General features: G+C 55.8%; 3 protein-coding genes across 3 annotated transcripts; 1 reads left to right on the top strand and 2 right to left on the bottom strand.

Annotated features, from left to right (window-relative positions):
• Positions 1 to 1070: 1070 nt before the first annotated feature.
• On the top strand, positions 1071 to 1369 carry B0H18DRAFT_1056526 (uncharacterized protein; the record flags this gene model as incomplete). The annotated part of the gene is made up of 1 exon (XM_048031053.1): positions 1071 to 1369. A coding segment is annotated over exon 1 (181 nt), but the record flags the coding sequence as incomplete, so codon positions are not given.
• Positions 1370 to 4620: 3251 nt separating this feature from the next.
• On the bottom strand, positions 4621 to 5821 carry B0H18DRAFT_1056514 (uncharacterized protein; the record flags this gene model as incomplete). The annotated part of the gene is made up of 3 exons (XM_048031052.1): positions 5778 to 5821; positions 5314 to 5697; positions 4621 to 5250 (listed from the first exon to the last, which is right to left on the bottom strand). Coding segments are annotated over exons 2-3 (668 nt in total), but the record flags the coding sequence as incomplete, so codon positions are not given.
• On the bottom strand, positions 5650 to 5997 carry B0H18DRAFT_1056508 (uncharacterized protein; the record flags this gene model as incomplete). The annotated part of the gene is made up of 2 exons (XM_048031051.1): positions 5650 to 5697; positions 5797 to 5997. A coding segment is annotated over one exon (201 nt), but the record flags the coding sequence as incomplete, so codon positions are not given.
• Between the last annotated feature and the right edge of the window lie 5196 nt (positions 5998 to 11193).

Here is an 11193-nt window from a genome sequence, read left to right as displayed (position 1 = left end):
TGGCGACAACTGGTGTAGCCACTTTGATGATTTGCTACAAGACATGGTGAGGTACTCATACCTTACCTGTACATGCTCACTCATTACAGCCTCCTCAGGGAGTACCGCTTTACCGTCGGCGCCCAAGTCCACAGGATGACGAGCAAGAAAACTCGCGCCGAGCGGATAATGACCATCCTCGTCGAATCCGGGTTCCTCTATTTCCTATTCTTCGTAGGTGTATTTTGTCAATCTTGTCTTGACGCGATCGTCACGCCATCAAATAGCTGGAAGCTGTCGTGACAGACAGTGGTAACGTCGGCGAATTGGAGACCTCGACGCCACAGCTGGCGTTTGCGAGCACGGTGTGGACCTACATGACGAGCCACATCCTGGTGCGTACTGTGCTCCTCAACCCCTGGGTCGCACGTATTGATCTCATTCTTTACTAGGGAATATACCCAGTAGTCATTGTCATCCTCGTGCACTCACACAAGTCTTACATCGATGACACAACGACCACTGTCGCGACCGCATCCTCCGGCACGATAAGCTACGGCAGCCCGACGAGCTCAGGGACGTACTGGGGCAGCCGGCGCACCCTGCCCAAGGTCCAACGACATCAGACGGTTGCTGTCGAACTCGACGCGTTGGACTCCACTCCAAAGCACGGAATGCGAACAGTATCGGAAGGTACAGCCAGTGCTGCCGATCTGAGACTTCCACCGGAGTCTAAGGATAATCTTGAGAAGCTTATTCCGAATGCTGCCGTCTGAGCCTTGTTGTCTGGGTACAGTATGTAATTTACGGGCCATCTATGTATTACTACGTGCAGCTCTGTCGCCGCATGACGGTATACTAAACGAATTGTATTAATGTAATGGATCCCTCTGTGGTCTGCCCAGTGCTATCTATACTACAAGAGGCGTCAGATATTCACACGGGGGGGGGACAAACGGCTGAGACAAAGACGACATCTGATTGGCTGAGAGACGGACGCCCGAGCGCTGCCCGAGCCTAGCTGCGCGAATACTGTCGACTCCTCCACTGTTAGAACGTGCAGCGCTCAATTTCTCACTCTGGCATGTACATAGTCCACTCGCTGCGCTCTTCGACCTAGCCGAACCCTCTAAGTTTGGAAGCATGCTTGATCTTGTGCGGACCGTCGAATCGCTCGCGGCGTTGCCTCATGCATCTGCCACTGCCACCCTCTCCCTCTCTCGCCGTGGGCACCACCCCCTCAATATTCATCCACGACGGCCTGGCTCGAGCTCAGGCGTGCAGTACGAGCATCACCACGAGCGCGACAACAGTGGCACTGTGAAGCGCATCGAAGGCCCGAGACGGAACGATGGGCACGCAGGGTAAGTGCCCAGCATGCGTATGCGACGCGAAGGTGAGTGCCATTATTGCACGCGAGCGAGCTGGCTAAGAACGGGCGTGGGGTATGGTCGGCAGGTCCGGGACACGCAGAACACACGTTGACCGTGAACGCGCAGGGCATAAGCCCAGCACACAAACACGGCCGACGATCGGACCACGGGTGCATCAGCGAAGGAATCGGACGGATGGGAGAATGTGGCAGGCGCAGGGCGCAGCCGCCGTGGCGCCATGAAGCGCGATACGCACGCCGACCGCGAGCGCACCGGGCGAATGCCCAGCACGCAGACACGGCCGACGGACGCGCGCGGAGCGAGTGGGCAGGCGGGCGAGCAGGCGTGGACGGGCAATCGGACAGGCAAGCGAGTGGATGGGTGGGAGAGCCCGCAGGCGACAGCGCACACATCAACCGCGAGCGCGATGGGCGAACACTTACTGCACGCAGGCACGGCTGACGTACGCGTGCGCAGAGGCGTGCGAGCATGCAGGGCAAAGTCCCACCGTAAAGCGTAGCCGACGAGCGGACCATGGGCCCGGACGTGTCGGAAAAAGTGCATCTGACATGTAAGTCCTAGCGAAGCCTTACAGTCGTGTCAAGGCTTATAAGGCACTGCGGGGGATCTGGTAAGTCGTGATCAGGCTGTGATCAGGCAGCGTAATCACGGTTGTGTTCATATCATCACTTCCCCACAGGATCCACCCAAGGCGGCTCGTCTGCCTGACTATCCCCGCCACAGTTGGAGCTTTGAACGTGACGATCCGCAGGCTGCACAGAATGCAAAAATTTGTCTATGGCCCCCAATCCGCCCATGTGTATTACATGCGTGTGCCACGGCGCGACGCGACGCTTGACTTCGTGAACAGTCGTGTCAAGATCTCAGTCTAAGTTGGTCTTGTGCTCACTGATGTGTAAGGATCCGTTGTAAGAGAATATGAATCAAGACCAGTGGCGTTAGTTCAGGTAGTGTATGTATCACAGTATGGTAGGACCTGGAGCCTTGCGAGAGCGGGGCGTCCGGGTGCGAGGGTTTTGTCGCAATTTCTTCCGGGTCCACATATGCCCAGATACGTCCATATCAGATGCTGTCAGGCTGATAAGGCACCGTATGGCGGATATGGGGTGATAAGTACCGGATAATGTTTTTTCGATGCACACAATGCAGCCAGAATCCTGACGGTCTTATACGGCCATGTCACTACAGGTAGGGCTGGACATGGAAAATTCGATTTTTCCGACACGTAGCTACGAGCAGGGAGGGCGGACAGACGGCGGGCGCGGACGGGGAGCAAGTGAGCAGGGAAGGGCGAATGGCTGGCAGAGACGGATGATGATGAGGGGATGAGATGAGTGAGGACGAGTAAGGACGGGCGAATGTCAGATACGACGCGCGGCAATACCAAGGGTGCAGGCACAACGCGCACGAGTCCGAGTCGGAGAGTGGCTACTCGGAGGCCCTGGGCATAGGTGTGCTGCATGTCTGAATAACTTCCAGGTTCTGCTGTTGATGAGCGGGTTATAGGGACACCATGATTCCCAAGACTACAAACGTCGTTCACTGGCTGTCATGAACAGCATGCCCAAATCACTGGATGCCGCATTCGTTGACGCGACACAGGATTGTATCTGAAATGGTATGTGCGTCGTCCCCCGAACTCCAGTCTGACCATCTCTCCACTACGGCCTCGCGCTCTGCCTCGCGCGTCGCACGCCGAAAATTCGGAATGACGACAGAAGCGACTTTGAAACTCGCGGCGACAGTCAACCATCTCACGCGCGGGATCGAGCCCAACGCGGGTGGTGGCGGCGCGAAGAACATTCAATCGGCACGCAATACACGAACATGTCGGAAAAATCGAATTTTCCATGTCCAGCCCTACCTGTAGTGACATGGCCGTATAAGACCGTCAGGATTCTGGCTGCATTGTGTGCATCGAAAAAACATTATCCGGTACTTATCACCCCATATCCGCCATACGGTGCCTTATCAGCCTGACAGCATCTGATATGGACGTATCTGGGCATATGTGGACCCGGAAGAAATTGCGACAAAACCCTCGCACCCGGACGCCCCGCTCTCGCAAGGCTCCAGGTCCTACCATACTGTGATACATACACTACCTGAACTAACGCCACTGGTCTTGATTCATATTCTCTTACAACGGATCCTTACACATCAGTGAGCACAAGACCAACTTAGACTGAGATCTTGACACGACTGTTCACGAAGTCAAGCGTCGCGTCGCGCCGTGGCACACGCATGTAATACACATGGGCGGATTGGGGGCCATAGACAAATTTTTGCATTCTGTGCAGCCTGCGGATCGTCACGTTCAAAGCTCCAACTGTGGCGGGGATAGTCAGGCAGACGAGCCGCCTTGGGTGGATCCTGTGGGGAAGTGATGATATGAACACAACCGTGATTACGCTGCCTGATCACAGCCTGATCACGACTTACCAGATCCCCCGCAGTGCCTTATAAGCCTTGACACGACTGTAAGGCTTCGCTAGGACTTACATGTCAGATGCACTTTTTCCGACACATGTACCCAAAGACGGTGTCTTCGACCCGGCGATGTTCTCGGATCCTGCCAGTATGTTCAGCCTCGCGATGGAACAAGCGGCGGCGGCGGCGAACGGACTTCATTCGGAGTGGTGATGTGTTCTCGCCGAGGAGCGTTGTGCTGCTGAATGAGTATGCCGCTGAGGCGGGAGGAGGTACTGGGATATGCGGAGGACACTGAGGAGGAGTTCGAAGAGTTTAATGCAGAGGATGACGAGGACGAGGATGGGCGCATCGCGGTAATGAGACGCCGTCGAGCGGCAAGGAATCATTGTGCATGAACTGGGCTACATAGCTGCCACGCAAGGCCCTATGAGCACTAGGTAATTACATGTATACAGAGCAATCCATGAATCTGGCCACTCAGCCGCCTCCATACGGGAATCGGCTTCTTGACCTTCTGACTCAGCAAGCAACTCGAGTTGCAGTTCCGTGTCTCTGCGGACTCATACGGTATGTATGTACAGTACAACTGTATTTGCGAGTGCACACCGCTACCGTAGCGTAGCACGGGCTTCGGCTAGTCTACTCTACAAGAGGCGTGAACGTGGGAACGCGAGACAAACGCTGAGACAAACATTGGAGACAAGAAGACGAGACAAGAAGCAAGAGACAAACGCTAGAGACATTCTCATTGGCTGAGAGACGGACGCCCGAGCGCTGCCCGAGCCTCTCAAGCGCTCCGAGCTATGATACCGTGACTGTACTTCATCCCTCCTCCTCCTCATTATTCCTTAGACTCGCGCGCGACCCTCGTGCTCATTTCTCACTCTGGCATCGGAGGGCGCGGATCAGCAGGGCAGCGGTAAGGTGCAGACAACGAGTGACAGGAGTGCACCGAGCGAAGCGATGGAGACGACCACCGTCACGGTGAGTGCAGACACACGCGAGCGAGCGGGCTAACTGCAGGCACAGGACGCTGCGACGTGCAGCCCGACGCATGACGATCACAAGCATGCAGGCATGGCTGATGAATAAGCGGCGGGCGGACGAGCAGGCCAGCGAGAGGCACACGCCGACCGTGAGGCGGCTGAGCAAATGCCCAGCACGTAGACACGGCCGACGAACGGATGGCGGGTGCACAGTGGCCGAAGGAGTCGTAGAGACAGAATGGGCAGGCGCCGGGCGCAGTCGCCGTGGCGACATGAAGCGTGACGCGCACGCCGACCGCGAGCGCGCCAGGCGAATGCCCGGCACACAGACATGGCCGACGAACGCGTGCAGAGCAAACGGGCAGGTGGGCGAGCCGGCGGACAGGTGAGCAGGCGTGGAGGGGCAATCGGACGGGTAAGCAAGCGAGTACATGGAGAGCAGGAGGGCGAGCGAGCGAGCGAGTAGGTGACAGCGTATACGTCGACCGCGAGCGCACTGAGCGAACATTCACTGCACGCAGACACGGCCTCCGATCGCGCACGTAGGCAGGCCCCGAGCGGGTACACAATTGAGCCACGACACGCACAGCGAGGGCGAGGGCGAATTTTCAGCTTCAGCGAGCATGCAGGGCAAAGCCCCCGCGTGAAGTGCAGCCGACGAGCGGACCACGGGCGCGGGCTCAGCTATGAACAGGGAGGGTCAGCAGACAGCGGGCGCGGACGGGAACGAGTAGGCAGGGAAGGGCGAATGGCTGGCAGAGATGGGTGAGGATGAGGGGATGAGAGGCGCGAGGACGAGTAAGGACGAGCGAATGTCAGGTACGGCGTGCGGCAACGCCGAGGATGCAAGCATAACGCCCACGAGTCGGAGTCGGAGAGTGGCCACTCGGGAGCCATGGGCATAGGTGCGCTGCACATCTGAATGTCTTCCAAGTTCCGCTGTTGATCAATGACATCTCTCCCTTACTGTGGTGCGGAGAGACAGGGGTCGAAGGCAGATACATTCAAGTAGTACCACCCGAAAGTAACCTGAGCCAGTAAACAGGTGAGGATGAGACATCCAGTTTCATCGCAGTCGGTAAGTAAGCATTCCTCCAATGTACCACTGTAGATGCATATTTCACGGCCCGGCACAGGGTCACGAAGCCAACTCCCGAAGGGAGACGGCTGAGTGGCCTTTCAACTATCAGTCTCTTACAGAAGTTGCCTATGTTTGCAAGTTACATAGAATAGAACAGTCACAATTTTTGAGTAGTCGTCCTGCCATGCGCTCAAAGCCGTAGATAATGTATCTGACTGAGAGATATGCAATCGAAAGTGCATACCTGTAGCGGAGCACGGGCATCGGCTAGTGTAGTCTATAATTTTCGAAGTCCATCGCAACTTGCCAGCCTGAGTCGCTCACCACATGCTTACGTAATGAAACGTAGGGCCAGTGACGCCAGTCTGTATCCGCACTTTATCGTAGTACTCTAGTAACTTACTCAGTACTCTACTCTGGCTTTCATCAACATTTCAACTCCACCAGTGCTCGAGTCTCCCTCGTACCTGCTCTGCTCACCGACGCCTGTCGAGCGCGAGCGCATCTGCTACGCCCGCTTCAGCCGTTCCCGCTCGTTGCGCGTACCGGCGGAACTCCCGCCGCGTCTTGACGAATCAACGGGCAAATCCACATGCACACATGCTGTGGCATGCGAACACATTGAACTGCCTCCCGGAACAGCACAAGGGACGACACTCTGTGAACACATTCGCCATCATGCATCATGATTCAACAATTCTCAGGCTATTCGTGGCAGCGAAGTTAGCAGATGATGCCAGTGCTTATCTAGTACCGCCGTTTGCCCCGACTCCCCCGTAATGCGGTCGTCGAGCCAGGTGTTTCTGACCATACTAGCTGTATGCGCTGTAGCGGCCGTCGAGGCTGTAATCTCGCCCAAGGTGTTCATCGTCGACTACGTGCGTAACCCTGAGCAGTTCATTTCAGTATCTATTACTCACGGATCTACCACAGTACAACGATGAACAGGACGCCTGGCTGGACATTCCGGAGTTCAACCTTCTCGAGCAAAACATCACCCTGCCAGGGTTGTCCATGGTCTATCCGGACATTCACTGCACGAAGGATGGTTCCGTATGTCAGCTGGTCACGGGCGAGGGAGAAATCAACGCTGGTCTGAGCACGCTCGCCCTTACGCTCTCGCCAGAGTTCAACCTCACTCAGACCTACTTCCTCATGGCTGGGGATGCCGGAATCAACCCCATGGTTGCTACAGTAGGATCTGTCACCTTTGCTCAGTTCGCCGTGCAGGTGGCGTTGCAGTACGAGATCGACGCTCGCGAGAAGCCTGAGAACTTCACCACTGGCTACATCCCACAAGGTTCCACCAGCGTCACCCAGTACCCCGAGTACATCTACGGCACCGAGGTCTTCCAACTCAATGACGAGCTGCGCCAGCTCGCCATTGCTTTCGCCAGAACCGCGGTGCTGAACGATACCGCTTCGGCCCAGGCGTATAGAGCGCAGTACGCGAACGTCTCTGCCTTCGCGCCCGCGCTCGCCCGACCAACCGTCATCGGCTGCGACACCGCGACGTCGGACAACTGGTGGAGCGGCGCGCTGCTCGCGGGCGCATTCGAGAACTTCACAACGCTGGTTACAAACGGCTCGGCGACGTACTGCACGACGCAGCAAGAAGACAACGCCGTGCTCGAGGCGCTTCTCCGCGGGCAGCTCGCGCGACGGACCGACTTCTCGCGCGTCATCCACATGCGCACCGGCTCCGACTTCGACAGACCTCCGCCCGGCGTGTCCGTCGCGCAGAACCTGTTCTTCGCCGACGGCGGGTACGATGCCGCCATTCGCAACCTGTATGTGGCGGGCATCAAGGTCGTGCAGGGCATTCTCGATGGGTGGAACGATACGTTTGCGGCGGGGATTCCCCCGCAGAACTTCGTTGGGGATATATTTGGGTCACTTGGAGGATCGCCCGCGTTCGGACCGGGGAGCATTTTCAACGACACAGGCGCGTTGCCGGTGCCAGTCACGTACCGCTGCGATTAAAGCTTGTATCGTCGGGGCAATATCCGTCAGCTTAGCATGGTGTGTCATAATCGCGTTACGGATGTATATGTGTATGCCGACAGTCGTCGGCGGCAGGTCATAACGCGTCGTAATTGTTACACACATAATGGAATACCTTGCTACTTACCTTCCGTAAAAGGCTAGTAGGAGGTGTGCTGCCAGCATGAACGTTTCCCGATCTCATCTGAGTCCTAGTCATCTCGCGATCATATTCGTCGACTCCATTTTCTCTCTCACACAAGTTCTTTCACCAAGTACCTGCCATGGCCTCAACACACGACCCCGACGCTGGCTCTCAGCATATCTTCAATCGAAAGTACCACCTTTGCGAGCTCCTCAGCAGCTACAGCACCGAGGACCTGATCAAGTCTTGCCGTGACTGTTCCCGATTCATCGCCCTCTGCTGCAGGGACCGCTCCTCCGACAGAGCCCTCGACTGCCATCACTACCGACTGGTATTCACAGATGGCTCATGCCTCTCCAACGGCAGACCAGTCGCGACTGCGGGTTTGGGCATCGCTGTCGGACTCGAGGACGACCAGCAGTGGTCCATTTCCGTGGACGACAGTCTCGATGCATTTGCGAAGCGGTCTAGCCAACGCGCGGAGCTGCTGGCTGCCTTGGTGGGACTCATCAAGATCGACGACGTGGAACCACCCGATGACCCTCACGAACGCTTGTACAACCGACACAACAGGTCTGGAGACAATCCCGAGGAGCCTCCCAGCGAATGGATCGTTACCACGGACTCGATTTACGTGGTGAATGGTATGGCGGAATGGCTGCCGAATATATGGAAGGTGCAGTTCTCAGTACATCGAGCACCTCCACATGGTCAATGCATCTCACTTCCAGCGTAACGGGATGCGCACAAGCGACGGCCGCACACCCGCCAATCTTGACCTTTTCCTCAAGCTCGACGAATGGATCACTGCTCTAGAACTTAGGCGCAACGTCCGTATCGGTTTCTGGCACGTACCGCGCGAATTCAATGCTATCGCCGACCGTCTGGCCAAAAACGCCGCTGCACGCGGCACTGTCGCCTCACCTCTTTCGCAGTCCTGACCAGCACGTCGGGACTTATCTAGTATTGTGAAAATCATGGCCTTCATATAATTGCTTGAGATATATCAGAAGGTATGTCGTCACTTCGCATTATCATAACAAGCAATGCTGAAGACAACATCATGATAGTCCGCTCACAGGTATCACCACGTCCATACACGATCACCCTCCTCCGCTCAACCGAGGCCCTGGTTAGGTCTGCCTGTGGGAGACTAGTTATAATGCGATCCCACGATCTGCCGGGCTTGCAAGCCTGTATTTGTACCTTTGATTCACTTCACGACGATTCTAGTCTTCGGGTGTTCCCCGCGGATCCGATGGCGCCTCGTGCGAGTCGAGTCTGCGCCAGTCATAGGATCTTGGACTACTATTACAGAAGCATATCTACCTCGACTGACTTGCCGGTGAACTGGGAGACGGAAAATAACCCTAGTTGTATCGAATGACACGGTACGATCTCGACTTGATGCTTCGTAGACGCGGCTGATTGCTAATGTACCGACCCGTAGTGGTTGAGGCCGTGGGGAGAACCCTGCCTAATTCAAGAGACATGCTGCCTTCGGACTTGAGCCAGCCTCACGCTTCGGTGTCGCGGAATATCCACTTTGTTCATATACCACTGCTCCAGCGCCTGGCTGTGCTGCGTATGTTGTAGAGCGGGGCGAGAAACTCTACGATGGAACTGACATTGGATCGGTTTCTAGCTATCTTCATCCGCGGGCGATGGTTACATAGTTGGAGTGCCAACCCTCCAACCTCTGCATGTTCGCTGGCCTGCGACCGCCACAGTTGCTTTTGTGGCACTTGTCCCCAAGTGAACCGACGATCGCGCCGGGGTGTCTGGCTCTTATATCGTGCAAATAGCTGCTATTGGTTCTCCATCAAGGCTACGCACGCGCCGTGTCTACAGACCGTTTTCTCCTGTATACAACGAAGGAGTCGGTGCTCGGCGGTCCGATCGCTGCCAGTGGCGCATCCTGCCGCTAACGCCACCCCTCCGCCACTGGCCACCGACGTCCCTGTTCTCTATCCGTATCATCGGACTTCTACGCGCGGTATGGCCACAGAACGGCTCGCAATTCTTGAGCATTCACTCATCTGTGATCAACTCATTTGTGGCAGCACAGTGACACAAGAGACCGAGATTGGTCCGCGGACTCGTCCGTCTCTACCCCGAGTAGGGCTTCCGTCCGACGCTCAAAGACGCCTTCGACAAGTGGGGCTTCGTGTGCTTCCTCGCGTTACTCATACATCTAAAGCTTCGTACCCGCGATGTGCGGTTTCATATCTGCCGTACCGTTTCCCCCGCGCCGACATCCCCATGGCAGACTCCGGCCTCGATCTCCATCTGAACGACACCGTGGGGTGCATATTCATCGGGATACTGTTTGAGACTATGTACGTCAATGACTAGCTATATGCGGCCGGTGCTGTCACGAATACTGATGTGTTAGTCGGAATCACGTAGCTTGTATGGGCTCTCCTTGGCACAGACTCAGTACTACTTCCACGAATATCCTTCTGACCGTCTCCATATACAAATCCTGGTGTGTTGAAGTGGTTCTCGCTCTCGTATACCAGTGCGTCTCATTGATAGCATCGATGCAGGTGGCCTTCGTGTGGTATGACCGCAACTCTAAGAGGTCTTTCTGTGGTATTGATCGCCGAACATCGGTCAGGTTTCTCGATACAGCGAGAACGTGCTGTGATCTGCAAGTATGTTGCTCGATCGTCTGTCCGTACTCCGGGTCCTGGCCTCAGTCTGCTGACGCGCATCTTTTAGTTTATTTGGGATCTTCTTGTTACGAATCATGCAAATCTCAATGCGTTCACGCAATTCACGAAGTAAGGTAGCACACTCGTTGAGATGGGGACGTTCACTTACTCTATGATAGCCCGTTCATCGTGAGCTATGACGACTGCTTCGTCACGTTTGAGTCGTGGCTGATGTGTACTATTCAAGGCGGAGTTCTTCCTCGCGGTAGGCATCAAGTCCATCGCATATCTCTGCGCTGTATCTGATCTCGGATTCACCTCCAGTCTCTCATTGTGTTGATCGTTCAATTGTGAGTCCTCGAACCTGTGGATCCCAATCATGTCGAATTCACAGTTTGACTTGCAAAGGTACTATGTTTACTCGGTCTGGCGTTGTACGTCTGTCTCTTCGTTGCGCAAAGTATGGAGTGCTCAATCATTAGCACAGTTATGGCCCACAAATGGCACCGTTTCCCACTGGCTGTGACGATGGTAG

Source organism: Fomitopsis serialis (genome assembly GCF_022376445.1).
Source record: "Fomitopsis serialis strain Sig1Antser10 chromosome Unknown B0H18scaffold_264, whole genome shotgun sequence".
Classification (NCBI taxonomy): Eukaryota; Fungi; Basidiomycota; class Agaricomycetes; order Polyporales; family Fomitopsidaceae; genus Fomitopsis; species Fomitopsis serialis.
The sequence above is the reverse complement of the archived record's forward strand: the minus strand, read 5'-3'. Positions and strand labels throughout refer to the sequence as shown.